General features: G+C 43.4%; 4 protein-coding genes and 1 pseudogene across 26 annotated transcripts in view; 2 read left to right on the forward strand and 3 right to left on the reverse strand.

Moving 5' to 3' along the window:
- LOC105488197 (epididymal protein 13) overlaps positions 1 to 3,711 on the forward strand; it is a 38,830-nt gene extending 35,119 nt beyond the window's left edge. The window contains exon 6 of the mRNA XM_071087881.1: positions 3,381 to 3,711. Within this exon, the coding sequence (XP_070943982.1) occupies positions 3,381 to 3,405 (25 nt within the window). The 3' untranslated portion in view covers positions 3,406 to 3,711. The remainder of the gene's footprint in view (positions 1 to 3,380) is intronic.
- Positions 1 to 8,170, reverse strand: part of LOC105488131 (zinc finger and SCAN domain-containing protein 5A) — a 94,723-nt gene extending 86,553 nt beyond the window's left edge. For 6 of the 21 annotated variants that reach the window (XM_071087995.1, XM_071087987.1, XM_071087994.1 and 3 more), the window contains exons 1-2: positions 7,931 to 8,170; positions 6,539 to 6,640 (exon numbers count right to left, since the gene is read on the reverse strand). Coding sequence is in view for 6 of the 21 variants with exons in the window: in XM_011751946.3 (XP_011750248.2) it covers positions 6,539 to 6,571 (33 nt within the window). In the remaining 15 variants the exon portion in view is untranslated. The other 15 variants (XM_071087997.1, XM_071087989.1, XM_071087996.1 and 12 more) reach the window with 4 other exon arrangements.
- LOC105488127 (zinc finger protein 383-like) overlaps positions 8,149 to 24,847 on the forward strand; it is a 46,547-nt gene continuing 29,848 nt past the window's right edge. Inside the window, exons 1-3 of one of the 3 annotated variants that reach the window (XM_024794790.2) lie at positions 9,438 to 9,571; positions 10,513 to 10,677; positions 17,808 to 17,983. The gene's annotated coding sequence lies outside the window, so the exon portion shown is untranslated. Of the gene's footprint in view, positions 8,286 to 9,437; positions 9,572 to 10,512; positions 10,678 to 17,807; positions 17,984 to 24,847 lie in introns of those variants that run through there. The other 2 variants (XM_011751926.3, XM_011751927.2) reach the window with 2 other exon arrangements.
- Positions 8,590 to 11,485, reverse strand: LOC139360205 (taste receptor type 1 member 1-like). The gene is made up of 3 exons (XM_071086218.1): positions 10,579 to 11,485; positions 9,487 to 9,600; positions 8,590 to 8,794 (listed from the first exon to the last, which is right to left on the reverse strand). The coding sequence occupies exons 1-3, from the start codon at positions 11,223 to 11,225 to the stop codon at positions 8,590 to 8,592; spliced, it is 966 nt and encodes a 321-aa protein (XP_070942319.1). The 5' UTR covers positions 11,226 to 11,485.
- The window catches only part of LOC105488125 (glycerol-3-phosphate dehydrogenase, mitochondrial-like), a 31,600-nt pseudogene continuing 18,319 nt past the window's right edge, over positions 11,567 to 24,847 (reverse strand).

A 24,847-nucleotide genomic window follows, 5' to 3' on the forward strand; every position in this document is an offset into this window, starting at 1 on the left:
GGCCTGTAGAACCAGGGTTGTCAGATACACAGAGAACTCGTGAAAGAAGGAACTGGCTTGTACAAAGGCCCTGGGGTGGAAAGTGGCCTAGATGTGCCTGGAGTCAGAAAGAATAACGGGGGCAGGAGAAGGGGAAGGGAGTGGGAAGGCACTGTGGGAGGCGTGTGGGTGACGTGCTGAGCAGACCACCTCAAACCTGGAAGATTAGAGCAAGCACTTTAGACCCCATGGAAAGGCTGTCAGTGGGAAAGAGACACGTCCCAGTGACATCAAGTGCGGAGGCCAGTTAAGAGGCTACTCAGTTTCCATGAGATGACGGTAGCCTGGTCAAGGCTAGGGTCTAGGGTAGAGAGAGAAAGTACTAAAGACAGATGGGAGATTTCTCTTCCCTCGATAGCTACAAAGGCTCCTCCCTAGCCTCTCCCGCATCTCCTGCCTTTCATCCTCTCCCTGGCATCCCCAGTGCCCTTTTCACATTAAAAAACGTCAACTCGGGCCGGGCGCGGTGGCTCAAGCCTGTAATCCCAGCACTTTGGGAGGCCGAGACGGGTGGATCACGAGGTCAGGAGATCGAGACCATCCTGGCTAACACGGTGAAACCCCGTCTCTACTAAAAAAAAATACAAAAAACTAGCCGAGCGAGGTGGCGGGCGCCTGGAGTCCCAGCTACTCGGGAGGCTGAGGCAGGAGAATGGCGTGAACCCGGGAGGCGGAGCTTGCAGTGAGCTGAGATCCGGCCACTGCACTCCAGCCCGGGCGACAGAGCGAGACTCCGTCTCAAAAAAAAAAAAAAAAAAAAAAAGTCAACTCAATCATGTGATAAACCCGCAACCCCGCTGCACTCCTGCTTAAATCCACCAGTGGAAACTCATCAACTATGACGAGTGTCTTTCAAACTTAAAAAGAAAGAAAACCCAAAACACTTTCCTACTGAAATCTTACATGGAATCCCAATATATAAAAAATTCTAAGTTGCTTTTCATTACCAGAAGTACTTTTCCTAAGGTTAACTGTGTGACATTTACTTACTATGAAGTGAGGCGATGAGATTTGCAAGCACAGGGTACAGAAGGCCTTTGCTGTCTTACATTACTCTCTGTTACCCCGTATCTTGCAGTGTTTCCTTTTAATTGTTCATATGCAGAAAAATCTGAACGCACAGAGAAAAGTCACTGCAAATAGTAACAGTTGTCTAACAGTTGGCCTTGTGAACTCTACATGCCCTTCAGGTAATAAAAAAATCTTTCCAAGATGTAAAACATACAGCAGGTTGGTGTGGCTCTCCAGTGAATAAAAACTTCAGTCCATGTGCTCTATTTTGGGTATACACCCATTTTAAAAAATAGTTTCATTTTTGAAATGAAAAAGCAAACCTTTGTAGAGTTCCTAAAAGATCCCAAGTTTTCAGAGAACCTGGCAGGAAGCCTCTGCCCCATTGATCAAGTTCAGCTCCCTGGCATGGTACCCGAGGGTTCTCAGGCTCCAAGCTTCTCCTGCTTCTCTAAACTTTTCTCCACTTCTCTTTATCCCCCCCACCCACAATCCATCCCTTGTCCGTATTAAACCATGTCTTTTTTTTTGTTGTTGTTGTTAGAGGCTCACTCTGTCACCCAGGCTGGAGCACAGTGGCCCAGTCTCAGCTCACTGCAGCCTCTGCCTCCCAGGTTCAAACGATTCTCCTGCCTCAGCCTCCCTAGTAGCTGGGATTACAGGCAGGCACCACCACGCCTGGCTAATTTTTGTATTTTTAGTACAGATAGGGTTTCACCATGTTGGCCAGGCTGGTCTTGAACTCCTGACCTCAGGTGATCCGCCCACCTTGGCCTCCCAAAGTGCTGGGATTACAGGCGTGAGCCGCCACACCCACCCCATATTAAACCATTTCTGATTCCCCTGAAAACATCACTTTTTTTTCCTGCTCCATTATGCCATTACACACATTGATTCCTTGATCTTTGTCGACCTAGAAAAGTCCTCCTCAGTCCTCAAGATTCACCTAAGCAATGCTTTGGTTCAGGAACCAAGAGCAATCCTTCAGATTCCACTGGGGAGGCTGCTGAAGGAAAAGAATGGTGCTGAATGGTTTCTCAGGCTCTCCTCAACCACACATTAAAGCACTGGTCAAACCACATAGTTACTTTCATATAAATGTGTGCTTTCAACCCATTAGGCAAGAGGTTGGCAAACTTTCTCTGGGAAGGGCAAAACAGTTAAGTGTTGGCTTTTCAGGCCAGATGATCTGTTGCAACTACTCTGCTCTGCTGTTGGAGCTCAAAGCAATCATAGAGAATACACCGATGGCTGTGACTGTGCCCAACGACCGATGAATGGATAAACAAAACACGGTGCATTCATACAATGGATTATTATTCAGCCCTAAAAAAGGAGTGAGGTCCTGGCACATGCAACATGGCTGAACCTTGAAAACACGGTGCTGAGTGAAAGAAGCAGACGCACTAGACTACACAGTAGATGATGCCATGTATATGAAACGGACAGATTTGGCAAATTCAAAGAGACAGAAGGCCAATTACTAGTTGCCAGAGGCTGAGGAGAAAAAGGAATAAGGGGAGTGGCTGCTTAATGCATTTCTTTTTTGGGTTGATGAAAATATTCCACTCTTAGAAGTGACAATTGCACAATATTGTGAACGTACCGAAAGTCCCTAAATTGTACACTTTCAAAATGGTTAAAATGGTGAATTTTATGTTATGCATTATGGTTACATGTTACCTCAATTACAGAAAGAAACTTGATGAAAAGGGATGCAGGCTGCAGTTGGCCCTGCCGAATACAGTTTGAGGGCTCCTGTTCACATAGACTGTGAGCCCCTCTGGGAGTAAGAAGTACCCCTGATCCATCCCTGGAACTCCAGTGCCCAGAAGCAAACCTTAAGGTTCTCTTCCTGCAACCTTGCCTGACTCCAGTGCGCCAGGCTGGGGGTGCAGGGCAGCCAGACCTGGGCAGCCCCCGCTCCTGTGGGGTGCGCCCTCTAGTGGCGAGGTAGGGGTGCGACACAAGCTCAGGCCTGGCATTGGGGGACAGTGAGGAACTGGAGGGGGGCGCTGCTTCCCGTTGGCTGGTTTCTAGAAGAGCCCTGCTCTGAGGAGGAGACACTTGCCCTGGTGACGGGGCCGAGCTAGGGTCCATGAGATCTGAGGGAAGCGTGTTCCAGCTGCTGGAACAGCCTGGTGGGCATAGGGACAAAGTTAGTGGAACCTAGTGAGTGCAGAGAATGGGCTAGGCTGGAGGCAGGAGGTGGGCTTGAGGCAGGTCACCAAGAGCCCTGTGGGGTGGAGGGACAGGGCACCAGGCAAGGAGTATGAGAATGTGTGAGGACGAAAATCAATGCACAAATACATTTCTCTCTCCTTTCTTAGGGATGATCCCTGCTGTTCTTTCTAGTGAGCCTGCTCCATCTCAGCTCAGCCTTCACAAGGCCTCCATCTCCCAGGCATTCTCACCTCTGAAGAAAGCTCTCTGTCCCCTGGACTGCCTGTGTGGAGGGTAATGAACTGGGTCCTTTAAGGAATGGCACCTGGGTGCCCAGAGGCATGGCCAGAAGGGGTCTGTGGGGGCCATGCCTTGGAAGGATGCACCCAGAGCGGCTGAGAGGGCAACTGCAGGGGTTTCCCCTAAAATCTCTCCTCCAGACCATTCTCGGACTGTCTCCACTACTTCCATAATAAAATGTATACTTGTTGAAATGGCTGAAAAGTTTGGGTTATTCCATTCCCCCACACTGAGAACTAACAGGTATGCTGGTGGTTTACCAAGAGTCATAAACCCTATCAGTTAACTGTGCACTTTACAGGTGAATAAACTACAGCTCAGCGGGACTGATGGCTCTCCCAACATCACACTAAGCTACAGAGCTGAGAGTTGACCCAGTTTGACTCATTCCAAAGTCCGTATTCTTTTATGTAAAGATTTGGGGCTCCCCGCTCCGTCCCGAGGAAATACAGGTATGAGGATGTGGCTGTTCCAGGAGGAAGCCGTGTCCAGCTCTCCAGCCTGCATGTTTCCTGCCTACTCTGGAGGTGGTTCCATGTCCTGGTTGAGAGCTTGTGCTCTGGAGAAAGGTTTCTTGGGTTCGAATCCCAGCTCCACCCTTAATGAATATGCAACCTTGGGGAGGGTATCGTCTCTTAATGCCTTATTTTATCGTCAAATGGGGATAGTAACAGTAGGGTAGAAGTTTTCTTACCATCATGATCAGAACCATCATTGCTTAGTTCATCAAATAAGTTGGTTCCAATAGGAAATTAAAAATACTTTTACCATTTTGTTTTAAAATGTAAAATTGTACACTCATTTGCCAATCTTTGGATATAAGACCAGGGGTTGGTGGTGTTGTTCTATAGGTCTATGGACTACAATTTCCACTTTGTACCTTAGAAGGGCAGTGGAGACATAGGCATGCTTGCAAAGCTATTTAAGCAAAATCCTCGCTGCATTAAAAAAAAAAGAAAAAATCATCCCTATAGCCATCTTGCCCATTCCAACTTGACGTATTTTTTGTTGTTGCTCTTACTAACAATCGGCCTTTATCGCATCTTTCCCACTGAATTATTCTTTTGGTGGAAACAATTCTTTGCCGACGCACTCATATTTTCCTCATTTATGTTAAATGTGATTGCATTACATCATTGAAATAAAACCCATTAGAATGAAAAGGTTTCGAATAAATGCAACTCAACTAGCTCTTGGTAGTCACATAACTGAACCGATAGAGAAGAGCGAAGGCATATTAGAAAGCACTGCACTAGCCAGGGGCATTCAGTGAGCCTGAAGCATCAGTTGGTATATTTCATAGACGGATGGAAACTTCTTTTACCCCAGGGATCATTTTAAAGTGTAGTTTAAGGAACAGTCTACTGAGCTTGCCTCATAGAGGTAAACTTTAAATGAGATAATACATATTTTTTAAATTTTTAAGTTCCAGGGTACATGTGCAGGCTGTGCCGCTTTGTTACACAGGTAAACGTGTGCCATGGTGGTTTGCTGCCCCTATCAATCCATCACCTAGGTATTCAGCCCAGCAGGCCTTAGCTATTTTTCCCAGTGCTCTCCCTCCCCGCAACCCCATACCCCAACAGGCCCCAGTGCGTGTTGTTCCCCTCTCTGTGTTCACGTGTTCTAAATGAGACAATATTTCTAAAACACACTGCCTGGCACATAGTTCTCAATTAATGTATTGTTATTATCTAGGGCGGTGTTAGCCAATAAAAATCCGTGAGCCACACTTATTTCACACTTCCTATTAGCCCAGAACCCGGTAAAATCAATTTGAATAATATGTACGATTTAATTCAATATATCCAAGATACATTTCAACATTTAATCAACACAAACAATTATTAATGAGATCAGTTATATCCTTCATTTTGTATGAAGTCTTTGAAATCCATTGTGTATTTTTCACGTATGGTGCATCTCAATTTGAATGCTAAAATTGATCCGCAATTATATTTTCTAACATTTATAGTTAAAAAGTAGATCCACATATCCAAGTTGTTCCAAACAGGGTTAAAGGTTGTCTGATAACTGAACCAAGTATCAATGTAAAATTTTTCATTAAAATTTTTAAAAAAATTTAAAAGTCAGTTCCTGCCCATAATCCAAGTCTAATCATAAGCAAGCATCAGACAATTCCAAATGGAGGGACATTGTACAGAACACCCGGTCCATACACCTCACAACTGTCAAGGTCATCAAAAACAAGGAGAGTCAGAGACACCGCTGCAGATCAGAGGAGGGCAGGAAGACCTGGCAACTAAATGTCATGTGGTGTCCCACATGTGACCCCAGAACAGGAAAAGGACGTTAGAGAAAAAACTGGGGAAATGTGAATAAAGTCTGGCGTTAAGAGTACTGTAGCAATGTTACGGTTCTGACACATCTACTAGGCTTATGTAAGATGTCAACAGCAGGGGAAGTGCGGAAGGGGTACGTGAGAAAGCTCTGGATTATATCATTGTAACTTTTCTGTAAATATAAAATTATCCCAGAATTAAAAATGTAAAACAAAAAATACTCCACTCTTCAGCTGCACTTATCTTACGTGTTTGTGTCCCCATGTCCTCCTCTGTTAAATGGGGATGTAGACTGTATCTATTTCATACAGTCATCGTGAGAATTAAAGATGGTGTTTCCACAGAAATCCTGCAACCATAGTTCAGGCATTGTCAGCACACCATGCTTGTTAGTGCCAGGTACTGTTACCGTTGCTGCTGTGATTATGATTGTTTATTTGTAAGTGCAGAGGTCTGGGCTCCCATCTCCAGACATTCTGACTAAGTTGATATGGCTGTGTTTGCATAACAGCTCCTAGGAAGCTCTCGTCTTTTCTTACAGCAATTCATGTGCAAACAGGGCTGATCCTTTAAAATGTAATAAAGAAACTGCTAAAAGCCACGGAAACCACCCAGTAAGTTGATGACAGACAGATGGAAGATGTATTAGTCTGTTTTCACGCTGCTGATAAAGACATATCCAAGACTGGGCAATTTACAAAAGAAAGGTTTAATGGACTTACAGTTTCACGTGGCTGGGGAGGCCTCACAATCATGGCAGAAGGTCAAAGGCACGTCTCACATGGCGGCAGACAAGAGAAGAGAGCTTGAGCAGGGAACCTCCCCTTTATAAAAAACCATCAGATCTCGTGAGACTTATTCACTATCACAAGAACAGCATGGGAAAGACCTGCCCCCATGATTCAATTACCTCCCACGGGGTCCCTCCCACACGTGGGAACTCAAGATGAGATTTGGGTGGGGACACAGGCAAACCACATCAGAAGAGGATGCCAATCCCTCCATAGACAACTTATGCAAAAATGATATATTTTATTTTGGGGGAACCCAGTAGTAACTAATTTTTAAACTAGCTTTATAAACCCATTTATCATTAGAAGGTTTCATATGCTAACCAGATGATTATATGCCCAGGTGCTTGATGTTAGTTTTTTGTAACTTCTCCTGGATACCATTAATGGCCTTTGTACATTTAATCATCCCTTCCCTTTGATGAGGGGAGTGCTCTTAAATTTTATGTAAAATGAAGTTAATGTGTCAGATCATGTCCATTCATATCAGAGTTCAATCACCTGGTGAGAGTTTCCTGGGTGACCAAGTTATGGGAAGGTATAGAAGAGTGTTGGAAAACTTCTAGGGCGGCAGTTCTCAGTAGGCTGACTTCAGCCCCCAGGGGACATTTGGCAATGTCTGGAGACATTTTTGGTTGTCACAACCAGGAGTTGGGGGCCGGAGAGGATTTTTCCTGGCATCCCGTGGGTGAGGTGAGGGAAGATCCTCAACATCCTACAACGCACAGGGCAGCCCCGAGAACAAAGCAATGTCTGCCCCCAGTGTCAATAACCCTGGTATTGAGAAACTCGGTAAGGTCTGAGGCCATTCAACTGTTGAGCTCACTGCTGTCTCCTTGGCCACTAGTACTTATTCGGCTCTCACTGAATGAATGAATGCACAGCACGAACCTGTAATCAAGGACCAAGCGAACTGCGGGAGGCAGGGTTGCTACTGAGAGCAAACAGTGACCTAGTTAACCTGGCGACAGGCGTGAAAGGAAGTCTGGGTTTCCAATCAAAAATCGGGAGGGAAGGAAAAAAAGAGTGAATCAATTCTTGCGAAAAGTCTCTGCGCACTTACTAGAAAGCACGCGGCCAGGAATCATGCAGGGCGCCTGCACGCATATTATTATTTAAATAAAGCTGCCCCTCAGCACAAACAGCCCGCAAGGTCACGGAAACTCCTCCAGTCCCATCCCCGGGTTCCGTCCTCCCACGAATCTCTCCCTCCTCCCTCAGCCTCGCCCCACGCGCATGCGCACTCCCGCTCCCCAACCCACCCCAGTCCGGCCTCCGCCAGTGACGTCACCGCAAGGGCGGAAGGGAAGCTAAAGTCGTTACCATGGTGACCGCGACACAATCAGAAACGTCTACTAGTGACGGTCAAGCCCCCTACAACCGGTCCCAAAGCCGCAAACGAGTCAGGCATCGTGGTAGGACCTGGCGAGCTGGGCCGGGGAGAGCGGGGCGCCTGGACCGGGGACTTGTCGCATTCACATTGGCTGCTAGGAGGCCTCGGCGACCACTTCCGGATCCGGGGCGAAGGTCGCAGCTCCCAGCCCTTGCTCAGTGCGCTGAACTAGAATTCCCAGAAGCCTCTGCGGCCGCCTTCCTTCTCCTTACCTCCTGCTTCCCCCACAAATAACAGTGGGTGAAATCATCTAACAAGCGTTTCCAACCCGCCGAATCATCACTGGTATAGACATTTTTATTCTAAGCTGCTTTTTACTAAAACGTGCTCCTCCTGTCGCTCTGCATCTTTGGGACTACAATACCCAGAAGTCTCTAGGAGTTGCCGAGCCCTCAAGTTTAGGGTTGTTTTGCAGCCGGCGAGACGCCGGAAGTCTGGGAATAAGGCGGGACCAGGGAAAAAGCAGGATTCCGATTGGTGGAGAGTCCACACGGCCTTCTTTAAAGGAGGGGGTAGAGTTGCGCACGCGCATTGAGGCGTCTCTGCCCTCGTTCTGCGTGCGTGAAGTGTGGGGATTCCCGAGCCTCGGTCACCCGGTCGGTGTCGCATGTCGCCTGCGGGGAGGTTGGGGCTGCTCGCGCGAGGCGCTCTGGGCCTCACTTCCGAGGCCGAAAATGCTGGCTCCAAAGTGGTGCCCTGGGAGATGAGGGCGACTCCCAGTTTCCACCCTGTTTCTGAATGGGCTTCCAGTCTCCATGGTAACGGCCCCTCCCAGTTCCCCTGTGACTTCATAGCTGCCCACGGGAGGGGAGAAAGCTGATTTGAAGGGGCCGTGGGTTCTGAGCCAACCTCTCTGTCTTTGAGGCCACCTACCCTATACCACTCGTCCTTGAGAGGGTGAGCCGGTGACCTTTCACCCTCTCTGGGCCTCGGTTTCCCTTTTTGTGAAATAATGTCTGGTGCCCCTGCTGTGCTCTCTTACTATTTCAGGGCCTCAGGCAAGAGACACCCTCTGTGTCTCAGTTTCCCCGTAGGTGAAGTGAGGATGGTGCCCTCTGTCTCAGTTTTTCCATAGGTGAAGTGAGGATGATGCCCTGTGTCTCAGTTTCCCCATAGGTGAAGTGAGGATGATGTTAGAATTTGATGTTAAAATGTAGGGAGTTGTGAGAATTAAGGGAACCTCAGAGCAATGGCCGGCACACAATGACCCTTCAAGTGCCAGCGGCTTTGATGATCACCATTCTTGCCTTTTCTTTGGAGACCGGGAGAAATTACCGCCCCACCTTCCTCCAGGGTCTTTGTGTGTTGATCTGCAAGTTGGATGTATTGGATTTTATGACCACTAAACTGTCTTCTGAGCACACAAGAGCAGTGGTTTTGATCTCTGAGAAGTACTACAGGGCTTGGTGTTAAGACACTGGAATTCCGGAAACCCGTCCCTGTCATACCAGTTGCTGTGTGACCTCCGTCAATCGTGGTTCTTTACCGAGCCCTGAGATTCCGCAAGTGAAAATGGATGGGGATGAACTTCCCGTCCAGGCACTGCCACTGACTTCGCTTGGGGACCTGGGGTAAGCTCTGTGACCCAGCATTGCACCATCTGTAACATAACCAAAGGGTGAGCAATTGAACTTTGAGGTTGATTTCGGTGCTAAAATCCCACTCAGTAGTTCTAGCGTCTTCACAGACCTCACCCTTCCCAATGCCCTCACTTTGTGCTCCATATCCCAATCAACACTTAGTGATTCCAGATTTGTAATTTTTGCCATTGTGCTGAGAAGTAATTAACTATTTTATGTTTTTTTAAATTTGAATTTTTGACTATCAGGCTTAGCATCTTTTTTTTTTTTTCTTCGTTAAAGACTAGTCAAGTGCATTAGGAGGGGGGAAAGAGTAGAACAAGGAATTTGGTCTGTAATGACTGTGGACAATAAACTGGTAAAAGTCACTACCTTTGAGCCAGCCAGAATCTTTTTATTATTCACTGGATATTCAGATTTTGCCTCTGTAAATTTCCTATCTTTCATTGCCATTTTTTTCAAATAGTTCATTCAATCTTTGTTAATTTTCAGGTGTGCTTTCCACAATTAGGTTACAAATTCTCTGCCACTAATGATCATTACAGTTCCTTTTCTCGGCCTGTTTATTGTTTCGTCTGTTTATGGTTTCTCAGGCTTTTTGTTTATTTATTTAGACAGAGTCATGCTCTGTTTCCCAGGCTAGAGTGCAGTGGTGTGATCTTAGCTCACTGTAGCCTTGACCTCTGAGGCTTAAGCAATCCTACCACCTCCGGTCTACGGAGTAGCTGGGACTACAGATGCATACTACCACCCACAGCTAGTTTCTGTATATTTTGTAGAGATAGGGTTTCACCACATTGCCCAGGCTGGTCTCAAACTCCTGAGCTCAAGCGATCCAGCTGCCTTGGCCTTCAAAGTGTGGGATCACAGGCGTAAGCTACCATGCCTGGACTAGGCTTCTTCTTTAAACATTGAAGAATGTTCCTTTCTAGATGAAGGAGGATCACATAGCACTTGGGAGCAAAGATGCAGCCAAGTAACCTAGCGCTGGAGCCCACGATGGAGAAGATCTCACGGCCACTCTGGCCTTGCCCTGGGTGCTATAGTAACTTGGGAGGAAGGCCACCCAGACACCGCAGGACACCAGCATGCTGAAGGTGAGGAGCTTGGCTTCGTTGAAGGCATCAGGCAGGTTCCTTCCCAGAAAGACTACAGCAAGGGTCCCCAAAACCAAGAAGCCCAGATAGCCCAAGACAGAGTGGAAGGCAGTGACAGAGCCCTCATTACACTGGATAATGATGTAGCCAGGCACGGACTGAGGGTCGTTGTCTACGAAGGGAGGCTCTGTCCCCAGCCAGATTCCACAGAGGGTCCCTTGGATACAGGAGCAAAGGAAGACAACAGAATGTGTTTTTTGGGGACCCATCCACTTTTGGATCCTGCTTGCTGGCCTTGTAGCCTGGAAGGCCCTGCAGAAGACACAGCCACTGTGAACATAGCTGCAAAGGTGGTCCGTCAGAGGAGGCAGGTGGCAGGGCTGGGGCGGCTGATGAAGAGCAAGGAAGAGAGAAAGCAGAGCGTGAGGGAGACAACGCGGGGGTAGCTCAGAGTCAGGTTGCTGGTCCTGACCATGGGAGTGTTTCGGTGCCACACAAGCTCCACAAGGATCAGAACAGAGAGGGCAGAGTAGAACAAGGCTGTGCATCCCAGAGCCAGGCCCAAAGTTTCATCATAGGCCAGGAAGGCCTCCTATTTTGGAATGCATGTTCCCTTTTCTTGTTTGGATGATGATCTTCAGGACAGAGCCTGCATTGTTTTATATCTGAAATATTAACAAAAAGGGTGTCACTGTCTCCAGAGCACTGCACGTTTGGTAAGATGCCATTGCCCAGAGCTCTCACCACCACAGCCCCATTTAGATAGATCGTTTGGCTGGTGTGTGTGTGTGAGTTGTGTGTGTGTGCAAACAAGGGCGCGAATGTGTGTTCTGCATGTGTTTTAAAGAAAAAAACACTTCACCAGCTTTTTTTTTTTTTGACCATTTTAATCAGTTTTATTGATTCATGCTTCCAGTTCTTACTCAGTTAAAAACAAAGCACATTAAATACATCGTCTTATTGCTTTATAAATGCACGGAGCTCATTCTCTATATCAAAAGTAATAAATAATGGCCATAAAACACCAAGACAGTTACAAAAATGACAACCCAGCCTCGAACATAGTATTTTACAGTCCGATCTAGAACAATAACCCAACACACTACATAAAAGTGCCACATATGAAAACATGCATTGTGTGTAGTCACTCTAGTACTGAGCTTACACTTGCTATTCTTTAAAAACATCGTAGGACTTTTTCACTCCTTAAAAAAGATGGACATGATGCAAACATTGCAAGTTATACCATCACTGACTTTAATATTACATTTATATGCCAAAAATCTTTACAGATACATAAGAAAGAGAAAGCCAATGATAACACTTACAGTATATTTAAGAAAAGTGAAAATGAGTTTGTTGTTGCACCAAAGAGGAAGCTACATATTTCGAAACAGACAAAGCAAAGCCAGAAACTGAAGCAGAAGAGGGATCATATATTTAATAGCAGAAATCCTAAAGTTACACTCGGTATACATTGATTGAAAGCAGGAATATTGCAAACAGCATGATGGATATGAGGCAGACAACCCTGGCTTAACAAATAATCCAGCATTATCATCATTGTTATGACTGTGGTGTGGCTATTGAAAGGAGTATCCAACTCCAGCACAGATGGGGGTTCCTTCACCTGAAACCCCTTAAAGTCGCTTGAAATAAATCACTTGATAATCAAAGGCAATCCCTGCATACCCATGCCAACCCCAACAGAATCAACTAAGGTGAAGTTTACATGCAAAGGGAAAAATTTTCCTTTTGTGCTTGGAATGAATTTCGAAGAAGTTCATTCCCCCCTATTTCTTGTCTTCCTTTCTTAAATCAGATAAGGAAGCTTTACAGGTTTAATTCAGAATTTATGGCTGGGTGTGGTGGCTCACGACTGTAATCCCAGCACTTTGGGAGGCCGAGGTGGGTGGATCACGAGGTCAGGAGTTCGAGATCAGCCTGGCCAACATGGTGAAACCCCCATCTCTACTAAAAATACAAAAATTAGCCGGATGTGGTGGCAGACGCCTGTAATCCTAACTACTCGGGAGGCTGAGGCAAGAGAATTGCTTGAACCTGGGAGATGGAGGTTGCAGTGAGCCAAGATTGCACTACTGCATTCCAACCTGGGCGACAGACTGAGGCTCCGTCTCGAAAAAAAAAAAGAACTTACACAAAATGCTGGGGTGCTTTATTCATAGTAATGGCTTGGAATCAGTTCCAAACGAGTCTCTGGGATTGGTGAAGGACTGTGTGTTTTAGCATTTAGCAGATTTTAAGTAAAAGCAGATATGCTCAAAAGAAGAAAAGTGTGCTTTTCTTTATCTTTAAAGGAACTTCATTCATAGCAAAATATACACAAGACCTGTTTAACAAACACAGATCTGCCCGGGCCAGTCACGTCCTAAGCCCGGTCCCTCCTGTAACTATGATCCACTGGAATTGGAACTCTTCTGTCGAGGTTCTTTTCTGCAGTTTTCATTAGTATAGCAAGCTGGCTTCCAGACACCCTTCCTTTTTGAATAGCACTCATCAGCTGCAAAAATTCATTGAGTTCAACCTGTCATTTTTATTCAAATCGACTTCATTTAGAATTTCATGGAGTGTATTTTCATTCATTTGAACATTGATACTCTCTAATACATGCAGAACATCAACAATGGTAATAAAGCCTTTCTGGTCTGCATCAAACTTACAAAATCTCTTCATATACCTGTCAGTGTCTGAAGGCAGTAGGCTAATTTCAGAGCCGTCTGTTAACTGTTCTGATCGAGATTTATAGTCTGTTTCATAATATAGAAACTTCCTAGCTGTTTCACGTTGTTCCTGTTTCTTATAATCATCTCAATTCTGTTCTCTGCCCATCAGTTCCATAGTCCTGGGTAGGGCTTCCTCTGCTGCCCGGACATTTAGAAAGGCCAGACGAGGCCAAGGCAGGAGGATCACCTGAGGTCAGGAGTTTGAGACCAGCCTGACCAACATGGAGAAACCCTATCTCTACTAAAACTACAAAATTAGCCAGGCATGGTGACGCATACCTGTAACTCCAGGTACTCAGGAGGCTGAGGCAGAAGAATAACTTGAACCTGGGAGGCAGTGATTGCAGTGAGCCGAGATCGTGCCATTGTACTCCAGCCTGGGTGACAAGAGTGAAACTCTGTCTCAAAAAAAAAAAAAAACCAGGCAAGTACGATGTGAAATCATATCCACAGTGGTGCAGGAATCCTCCTTAATCCCATAGTTCACCTCTGCTTCAATATATGGAAATTCTAACACAAGACGTACTCCAACAATAGGCCACCTTTTGCTAGTCACACTTGCCATCGTGGCCACCTCAAAAGCCTTATCACCATAGGGGGCGGCAAGATGCTGTGCCCCCTCGCTTTCAAGTCCATAATCCTGGACGAGCCTCATGTAGAGTGTGGGGTTCCAGTCTTTACCCCCTTGAAGGAAAAGCCCAGCTGTTCTACTTGGTCCTGCTTTCAAATTATGGGTTTTGATAGCATTTAGGGTATCTTCTGCCATAGACCGGTAAGTTGTCCCCTTTCCACCTGCTGTAGTAATAAGGCCTCTCTCACTGACATCGACAACATGATTTCAGGACATAGACTGAGTATCTGCAGATTTGGGATCTGTAACAAGGGGACGGATACCGCTCCATGCGGCCAGGATGTCCCCCTTCTTCTCACTTCAACATCACAGCTCAGGTAATTACGCGCTTCATTCAAATGAAGTTAATATCTTCTGAAGGAAGTGGATGGTGTGTAATACCAGTTGGAGTATCAGTAGTGCCAGCAGTCATCATCTTTTGCCAGGGTAAGAAGAAAATAACTCATCCATCACTGTTCAAGAAGTCCTATGCTCTCTGGGCTGTAATAACCAGGCATCACAATATGGACACCAGCACTTGGCTGGCAGATAGCTGCAGCGTCCTTATCATCCATTTTGCACACAGTGTCTGTGAAATGTCCCATGGCATTGATAACACATTTGGCTCTCATGTCACATTCCTGCCCTTTGAGGACATCCTTGCACCATGCACCACTCACATGCAGTTTCCCTGTCTTGGTGTCTGTCTTCTTGAGCAAGCTCACTACCTCCCTGTCATTGACTGTGGCACCCCCATATCTGTCAGCAGTCAGCTCAATGGCAAGATTCATTCATGCATCATTATGTCGCCCATATAGCAGACAATTCCTCCTACCAGTTTGTCCTTCTGGAGCATTGGGCAATATTCAAGGGCTCTTGATTTGCTGAGGACATACTGCTTTTCAGGCAATTACTTCCTGCAACAAAATCATACAGCTTGATTCCTACCCAGTAGTAAGGTAACTGCCACCACTTGTAAACTGGAAGCATGATAGACAATGGAGCTGATAAAAGGGGAGCAATTTCTGGCAGGTTGGCACGCTCATCAAGGGCTTCTGTTACCATCCTATACTGCTCAATATCCAACTTCATCATGGCCTTCTGAACATATCTCACACCACCATGGATCAATTTAGTGCTTCTGCTGCTGGTCCCTGATGAGAAATCATCTCTTTCTACAAGGCTGTTTTTAATCCTCTGGTGATGGCATCTAGTACACAGCCATTTCCTGTTGCTTCTCCTTCCATAACAAGGATATCAACTTCAGATATATTTTTGCAAAGTCAGTAGCTGAGCATCTCTGGAAGGAGGCTCCCTGTTAACAGGTTCTGAAATGCAGTCTGCTGCTTCAACATAGACCAGGCTCATTTGTTTCCTTCTGTGATAAGCAAGCTGAGAAAGGCCTAAACAGTTGCAAGAGCACTTCTTCCAACAAGAATTGTCGCTTTCACTGCCTTTTGAAATGCCATTTCTCAGCTTGAGGACTTCTCCTTGTCGGCCCCCAGGTCTGGCTTTTCCTATTTCACACCTCCTGGCTGGCAGGCTTCCCTGGCCTACAAATGTGTCCAGGAGGTGGGCGACCCTGTGACCCCGCTGTGAGAGCCCACAGCCCTCGCCTGGCTCCACACTTCACCAGCTTTTTCAGTAATACTGGGGGCAAAATATCCTGGAAAAACTTCCACTACAGTATATTTAATAATTGTGGATCTTATCTCTCTGTTCTTCTCTGTCTCTAACTCATGTAAAGGTGTCCCCCCACCAATCTGTCTCTTGCGACCTTGATATCTATAGATATAGACATGCAGTTGCCTCTCAGTATGTCTGTAGGGATTAGTTCTGGGACCATCTCAGGCACCAAAATCTCAGGCTGCTCAAGTCCTCTGCATAAAATGAAGTACTATTTATATATAACCTAGTGCTTACTCCTGAATACTTTAAATCATCTCTAGATTACATATAATACCTAATACAATGTAAATGCTATGTAAATAGTTGTTAGACTATCTTGGTTTTTAAATTAGTATTATTTTTATTGGTTTCATACAAATATTTTTTGGAGACAGGGTTCTTGCTCTGTCACTCAGAGCACAGTGGCACAATCACAGCTCACTGCAGCCTCCACCTCCCAGGCTCAAGTGATCCTCCCACCTCAGCCTCCTGAGTAGCTGGGACTAGGTGCATAGTTTATTTTTTGTAGAGACAGGGTCTCACTATGTTTCCAGGCTGATCTCAAACTCCTGGATTCAAGTGATCCTCCTTCCTTGGCCTGCCAAAGTGCTGGGATTACAGGTGTGAGCTACTGTGCCTGGCAAAAAAAAAAAATTTTTTTGATCCCAGGTTTGTTGAATTTATGGATACAGAACCCTGAGGCAGATTTTTTTTTTTTTTTGAGATGGAGTTTCACTCTTACTGCCCAGTCTGGAGTGCAATGGTGCGATATCTCGGCTGACCACAACCTCTACCTCCCAGGTTCAAGCGATTCTTCTACCTCAGCCTCCCAAGTAGCTGGGATTACAGGCATGTGCCACCACACCTGGCTAATTTTGTATTTTTAGTAGAGATGGAGTTTCCCCATGTTGGTTAGACTGTTCTCGAACTCCTGACCTGAGGTGATCCACCCACCTCGGCCTCCCAAAGTGCTGGGATTACAGGCGTGAGCCACCGAGCCTGGACGCAGAACTTTTTTTGTAGATACATAATAGTTACATATATTGTGGGGTCATGTGGTATTTTGATGCATGCATAGAATGTCTAATGATAAACCAGGGCAACTGGGTCTCCATCTCCCCAAACCTGCACCCTTTTTTTATGTTGGAAACATTTCAATTACTCCCCTCCAGCAACTTTAAATCATATGACAAATTATTGTTAACTGTAGTTGCCTTGCTGTACTTCTGAATACTAGATCTTATTCATTCTATCCAACTGCATTTTTGTGCCCACAAAACAACCTCTCTCCTTTCCCCCTCCATTCATAGCCTCCGGTAACCACCAATCAACTCTCTACTTTCATGAGATCCATGTTTTTAGCTCCCACATATGAGTGAGAAGACGTGATATTTGTCCATCTGTTCCTGGCTTATTTCACTTAACATAATGTCCTCCAATTCCATCCATGTTGCAGCAAATAACATAGTTTTAATTTTATTCTTTTTATGGCTGAATAATACTCCATTGTGTATATGTATCATATTTTGTTCATCAGTTGGTCAAGAGGTACATGAAATACTGTTCAACATCACCACATCAGGGAAATGCAAACCAAAACCACAATGAGAAATTATCTCACTCCAGTTAAAATGGCTTTTATCAGAAAGCCGAAAAATAATGGATGCTGGTGAGGATGCAGAGTAAGGGGAACCCTTGTACAGTGTTGGTGGGAAAGTATATTAGTACAGCCACTATGGAAAACAGTGTGGCAGTTCATCAAACAACTAAAAATAGAATTCCCATGTGACTGGCATTCCCACTGCTGTGCACTTTCAAAAAAAAAAAAGGAAGCTAGTATGTCAAAAAGATATCTGCCCTCCCACATTTACTGACACAAATTTCTGAGGGCCTGTGGAGGAAAAGTTAAATATTAAATTTGAACTCAATTGAACATGGACACAAACAATGGTCACCAAGTCATGGAACAGGTTGTGTGAGCCCCTTGAGGCGTTCATCCAGCGCTGTTTTGGAGAAATCTCTATTTCAATCTATTCCTATTCGTTAGTTATTGAAAAACAACAGACAACCGCAAAAACAAGTTGACCTTTTGTGTTCCTTGAACCCAGTCGTGAAGGGCCCTCGTGGCTGGACCTCATGCCAAACAACTCCTTACAAAAAGAGCCAGGGTCCCAGACTGTGCTGAAGCTTCATGAGACCTCTCCTGGTCTGTGCATGGACGAGTGGCCGACTCTGGAGCCCAGGCTGTTGCTTCCCGGTGTGGTGGTGAATCCTCCATAGTCTGGTGAGTGTAAATAGATGTATATCTTTTCCCTTCTGCCCTCCCCATTGCAATTTGCTTATTATATCCATTTGCTTATTGTATCATTTGCTTATTCTATCTGCATTGCCATTTACATGGGACAAAGGTTGTTTACCGTTAAAGGTATTGTGTGTGGGTCTTTTCTTCTCCCCTAGCATGTTTCCCACACAGAACGGGGCCCCTCTCCAGAAGCTGTCTTCCTTCCTAATGTCCTGCTTTATAGGAGCTCAATTCAAGATGAGATTTGGGTGGGGACACAGCCAAACCATATCAATGACTGCTGTGTTTGGCCCAGAGTCCAGTTCCAGTTGTATCTATTGGGAGAGGAATTATCCCCTGAAAGGGAACAGGGAGGTCATGGGGCTTGGCTTGCTAGGTTCCCTTCTTGTGTGAATTTCACTCTTGCATGACCTCTTATCACTGCCTGAAAACTTGACAGATAGAATGCATCCAGGTTTGTAGTTTTCTGTATCAGGAAGTTCAGTCTACCACCAGTCACTCTGTCACCAGAAGTAGACACTTTAAAAAAAAATAGTGTTTGCAGGTGTTAATGAAGGAGAATTCATTAGATTAGTGAGGCAGGTATACTGGTTGTTATCTGTTGTTGTTGTTGTTGTTGTTGTTGTTGCTGTTTTCAGGATTTCAGGGCCTAGATTTTATGATAAGATATATTTTAAGAGGATTAGAGTGTGGCGTTAAATAATTAAGGAAACAATATATATTGAGTGCCTTTTTCCAGCTTTGAGTTATGATTAACAAAAAAATTACATATATTTAGAGTGTACAATATGATGTCTTGATGTATATATATATTGTAAAATGTCTAAAACAAGATAATTAATATATACACATCTTACAGTTACCACTGTGTGTGTGGGGGGGGTGTGTGTCTTTGTGTGTGTGGTGAGAACATTTGAGATAACTCTTGGAAAATTTCAAGTACATATTAGGATTCACTATGTTCACCATGCTATACATTAGGTCTCTAACAGTTTTTCATCTTATAGCTGAAAGTTTCTGCCCTTTGACAAGTATCTCCCCAGTCCCCCCACCCTCCACCCTCCACCCCTGGTAACTGCCATTCTACTCTCTGTTACTACTCTCTGAGTTTGACCTTTCTAATATTCCACATACAAGTGGGAATCACGCAGTATGTGGCTCTCTGTGTATGGCTTATTTCACTTCCCATAGTGTGCTATTGGGTGCCTTTCAGTACTGGGCAAGTAACTGCAAATGACACCCCCACCCACCCATGGTCTCACATAAATGTGCTGCATCTCTCCCTCCACTTCAGTAATGATACAAATCCCACTAGATCTCGAGTCTCCTCTGCTTTGATTTCCATCATGAGCCCTGATATGCAACATATTGATCCGCTGCTCATAATCAGTCATGCCAAGTCTTCTTCATGCCTGTGGCTTCCTCTTCAACACATAAAGAAACCAGCCTTGAGCAGAACATAGCAGCTGAAAGACACTCCTTACACTTTGCTCTGTACCCATCTTTCACTCATGCAGCAAACGTTCACTCAGTGCCATATGCTGACCCACCTGCAATGCCCTTCACAAGTTGAGGTTATGCTTAACCTCAAAATAGCCATGTGACACTTACATGAATGTAGAAAGGCTACAGTGATTTTTTGTTGTTGTTGTTAGAGTCTAATTTCAGGTGTCTATTAGGATTTACTACATTCATCATGCTATATGTACATTAGGTCTCTGATGTCACCCAGGCTGGAGTGCAGTGACACGATCATGGCTCACTCCAGCCTCAAACTCCTGGGCTCAAGCAATACTCCCGCCTCAGCCTCCCAAGTAGCTAGGACTAAAGGTGCCTCCCACCACACCTGGCTATGTTTTTTATTTTTTATAGAGATGGGGTCTTGCTGTGTTTCTCAGGCTGGTCTCGAACTCCTGGCCTCAAGCAATTCTCCCATCTCACCTCCCAAAGTGGTGGATTACAAGTGTGAGCCATAGCACCTGGCCAACTGCAGTGATTTTAATTATAAATATATATATTTATTAATAATACATTTACTATGTTTACATATATGTTTTATAATGTACATGTTAAGTAATTACATATACCATACAAATCATACACATTGAATATAAATACATGAATTATATTAAATGACATTAAATATATGCAAATATCTTATATGTATGATATATATAATTTTACATCCCAAAATACATATTTTACAATATAAGTGCATGTATATCTCATACTATCTAGGTATAAATGTATCTTATGTATTCTATACAAATACTATACATAAATTTATGTACATATTCAATATTTTACACATCTAATATATGTAATCTATTTTGTTTTTACATGTATATTTACACACACATGTGATATGTATGCACTGTAGTTCATGCATTACATATGTATAGTTGTGTGTTATATGTAGTATTACATAAGTATCCATATGTGTATATATTTCACATGTAAATGAATATGTATAGTATAATCTTTTATAGTACAGAAAAAAGATTCTTTATCCAATCCACCAATAATGGGCAGCTATGTTGATTTCATGTCTTTACTTTTGTGAATAGTGCTGCAATGAACATATGGGTGCATGTGACTTTTTGGTACAAAAATTTATTTTCTTTTGGATATAAAACTGTCCGGAGCTGCACGCCCCGGCCATAGCGAATAATAATTGAGGATTAAACGCCTGAGCTATATTCATTTCCACCCCACACCTTCTCCCTATCTTTGCCTTTTTTCCCCTGTACTAATACCTCATTAAAGATGGCGCTCTTCCTGCTTCTTCTTCACTCACTTTTCCCGCGCCCGGGAAAATTGTTACTTAATAGCGCAGGCGCAACATGACGTCCGACCCGAGAAACCAAAGCCTATCTGGCCACGCCTTCCTCTTTTAGGTCATTTCCGCCTTAGCCCAACCCCTTCCCCTCCAAATGTATATAAGGCATTGCATTACCGCCATTAAACGAGACTTGATCAGAGCACTGTCTTGTCTCCTTTTCTCGTGTCTCTTGTTCCCCAAATTCCCACCCCCTCCTCCAGGGCCTACACTGACTATCCCGCGGGCCGGGATATAAATCCAGTAATGAATTTCTGGGTCAAAGGATAGTTCTGTCTTAAGTTCTTTAAAAAATCTCCAAACTGCTTTTCATAGTGGCTGAACTAATTTACATTCCTGCCACAGTGTATAAGCATTCCCTTTTCTCGGTAGCCTTGCCAGCATCTGTTTTTTTTGTTTGTTTGTTTTGTTTTTTTACTTTTTAATAATAGTCATTTTGACTGGTGTAAGATGGTATCTCATTATCTCATTATCATGGTTTTGACTTTCATTTCTCTGACCACTAGTAAAGTTAAGCATTTATTCATGTTTGTTGGCTGCTTGCTTTCTTTTGACAAGTGTCTGTTTACATCTTTTTCCTATTTTTAAGGGGGTTACTTTGTTTTTACTTGTTTAGTTGTTTACTTTTGATGTTGAGTCTAAATATTAGACCTTTTCTGATGCAGTTTTTGAATATTTTCTGCCATTCTATAGGTTGTCTGTTACTCTGTTACTAGTTTCGTTTGCTGTGCAGAAGCTCTTTAGTTTAATTAGATCCAATTAGTCATTTTTTTGTTGCAGTTGCTTTTGAGAACTTAGTCATAAATTTTTTCCCAAAGCCAATGTTCAGAATGGTGTTTCCTAGGTTTTCTTCTAGGCGTCTCATAGATTGAGGTCTTACATTTAAATCTTTAATCCATCTTGAGTTAATTTTTGTATATGATGAATGTAGGGGTCCAGTTGCATTCTTCTGCATATACCTAGCCAGCAATCTCAGCATCATTTATTGAATAGGGAGTTCTTCACCATTGGTTTTTTGTTGTTGACTTTGTCTAAGGTCAGATGGCTGTATGTGTGTGGCTTAATTCTGGGTTCTGTTTTTTGTTCCATTGATCTATGTGTCTGTTTTTGTACCAGTATCATGCTGTTTTGCTTACTGTAGTGTTGTAGTACAGTTTGAAGTCAAGTAATGTGATGCCTCCAGCTTTGTTTTTGTTGTTGTTGTTTAGAATTGCTTTGACAATTCAGGCTATTCTTTGATTTCAGATGAAGTTTAGAGTAGTTTTTTTCTAGTTCTGTGAAAAAAAGATGTTAGCAGCTTGATAGGATTGGCGTTGAATATGTAGATTGCTTTGAGCAGTATGGCCATTTTAACAATATTGATTCTTACAATTCATGAGCATAAAATGCTTTTTGTTTTTTCTTTCAACTATTATAAATGGAATTGATTTTTTTTTTTTTTTTTTTTTTTTTTTTTGGCGACAGAGTCTTACTCTGTTACCCAGGCTGGAGGGTAGTGGCGCGATCTTGGCTCACTGCAACCTCCGCCTCCTGGGTTCAAGCAATTCTCCCACCTCAGCCTCCTGAGTAGCTGGGATTACAGGCACCCACCAACATGCCCGGCTAATTTTTCCATTTTGGTAGAGACAGGGTTTCACCAGTTGGCCAGGCTGGTCTTGAACTCCTGACCTCAGGTCGTCCACCTGCCTCGGCCTCCTAAAGTCCTGAGATTATAGGAATGAGCCAAAGCGCCCAGCCTAGTATTTCAAATAATTTTTTTTATTTCTGCCTTAATTTCATTGTTTACCTAAAAGTCATTCAGGAACAAGTTATTTAATTTCCATGTTATTATGTGGTTTTGAGAGATCTTCTTGGTATTGATTTCTATTTTTATTACACTGTGGTCCAAGAGTATGGCTGGCATGATTTCTGGTTTTTTTGTTGTTGTTGTTGTTTTTGTTTTTAAATTGATTGAAACTTGCTTTAGGCTGAGCATGTTGTCCACCTTGGGGTATGTTCCATGTGCAGATGAGAAGAATTTGTATTCTGTAGTTATGGCTTCCGTATTCTGTAAATGTCTATTAGGGCCAATTGGTTAAATGTCAAATTTAAGTCCAGGTTTCTTTGTTAGTTTTCTGCTCTGATGATCTGTCTAATGCTGTCAGTGGGGTGTTGAAGTCCCCTACTATTATTGTGTGGATGAGTCTTTTCATAGGTCTAGAACTATAGCTTCATGAAGCTGGGTGCTCCAATGTGGGGTACATATGTGTTTAGATAGTTAAGTCTTCTTATTAAATTGAGGTCTTTATCATTATGAAATGCTTTTCTTTGTACTTTTTACTTTTGTTGGTTTAAAGTCTGTTTTATCTGATCTAAGAATATCTACCTCTGCTCTTTTTTGTTTTCTATTTGCATGATAGATTTTTTCCAGACTTTTACTTTGAGCCTATGGGTGTTGTTACATGTGAGATGGATCTCTTGATGACAGCAGACAAATGAGTCTTTCTTTTTAAAATCAAACTTGCCACTCTATGCCTTTTGAGTAAGGCATTTAGACCATTTATATTCTAGGTTAATAGTGATATGTGAGGTTTTCATCCTTTCATGAAGTTGTTACCTGGTTGCTTTGTAGGTTTTATTGTGTGGTTGCTTTATAGGATCTGAGGACCATATACTTAAGTGTATTTTTGTGGTAGCAGGTATTGTTCCTTTGTTTCCATGTTTAGAACTCCCTTAAGGATCTCTTGTAAGGCTGGTCTAGTGGTAACAAATTCCCTTATTGCTTGCTTATCTGTAAAATATTTTATTTCTTTGCTTATGAAGCCTGGTTTGGTGGGATATAAAATTCTTTGTTGGAATTTATTTTTTTCAGAATGCTGAAAATAGGCCCTCAATCCCTTCCAGCTTGCAAGGTTTCTGCTGAGAAGTCTGCTGTTGGCCTGATGGAATTCACTTTGTACATAATCTAATATTTTTCTGTAGCTGTCTTTAAGATTTTTTTCTTTACTATTGATGGTGGACAGTGTGGTGACTATATGTCTTGTCGATGCTTATTTTGTATAGTATCTCACAGGTGTTCTCTGGATTTTTTTCTATCTGGATGTCTACGTCTCCAGCAAGATTAGGGAGATTTTCTTAAATTATTCTCTCAAATATGTTTTCCAGGTCATTTACTTTTTCTCCTTCTCTCAGAAATGTCATTAATTCATAAGTTTGGTCACTTTATATAATCCCATTTTCTCAAAGACTTTATTATTAAAAAAAATTTTTTTTTTTGTCTGACCAAGTTTGTTTAAAAGACCATACTTCCGGTTCTGAAATTCGTTCTTCTGCTTGCTCCAGTCTATTGATAAAGCTTTTAATTGTAGTTTGGAATTTCTTAAGTGAGCTTTTCAATACCAGAAGTTCTGACTGATTTCTTTTTGACGTGTTTATCTCTTCCTTCATTTACTGGATTGCTGTAGAAATATATTTGTGTTGATTTTGAAGCTTTGTTTGGATGTTGCTGAGCTTCCTTGCAGTGCATGCTTTGCATTTATTAAGCCCTTCTCTTAGTAAACAATAATAAAGTATGTATCTAGTGACATTGGCCACAGCCATCTCTTATTCATGCATGCCATCTGCTGGCTAGTAGGCCAAACTGCACAATAGCTCAATGTAAAGCCAGCCATGAGAAGTCCATAGGGCTATAAAAGCAAAGCCAAAAGATGGTACCAAACATACTCCATGCTCACACATTCTAGGGAGACAGGGAAAATGAAAGAAAAAAATATATATATAGAAAAAAGAATCTTGTCTGCATGAAAATAATTACAAAAATTAGGAATGCCAACATCTCCAGATGGGAAGCCATTGTAAGAATTCTGGCATCATGAAAAATCTGAATGTTGTGACACCACTGAAAGATTACACTAGCTCTTCAGCAGTGACCCCTAACCAAAATGGAAAACAAGAGATTACATATTAAAAAATTCGAAGCATGCATTCCAAGATGGACGAGGCTGGAATGGACAGGCCCATGTACAGGC

The sequence above is a fragment of the Macaca nemestrina genome, chromosome 20 (genome assembly GCF_043159975.1).
Source record: "Macaca nemestrina isolate mMacNem1 chromosome 20, mMacNem.hap1, whole genome shotgun sequence".
NCBI lineage: Eukaryota > Metazoa > Chordata > Mammalia > Primates > Cercopithecidae > Macaca > Macaca nemestrina.

Bases quoted from the DNA above. Each gene is read 5' to 3' on its own strand.
- LOC139360205 (XM_071086218.1), bottom strand. From the start codon at position 11,225: ATGCACAGCCTTGTTCTACTCTGCCCTCTCTGTTCTGATCCTTGTGGA. The intron at 9,601-10,578 runs GTGGGCTCCAGC...GTTATGTTACAG, and splicing joins GCCGTGAGATCTTCTCCATC to ATGGTGCAATGCTGGGTCAC. The intron at 8,795-9,486 runs GTAAAGAACCAC...TCCCGTGGGCAG, and splicing joins TTGCGGAATCTCAGGGCTCG to CTATGAAGTCACAGGGGAAC.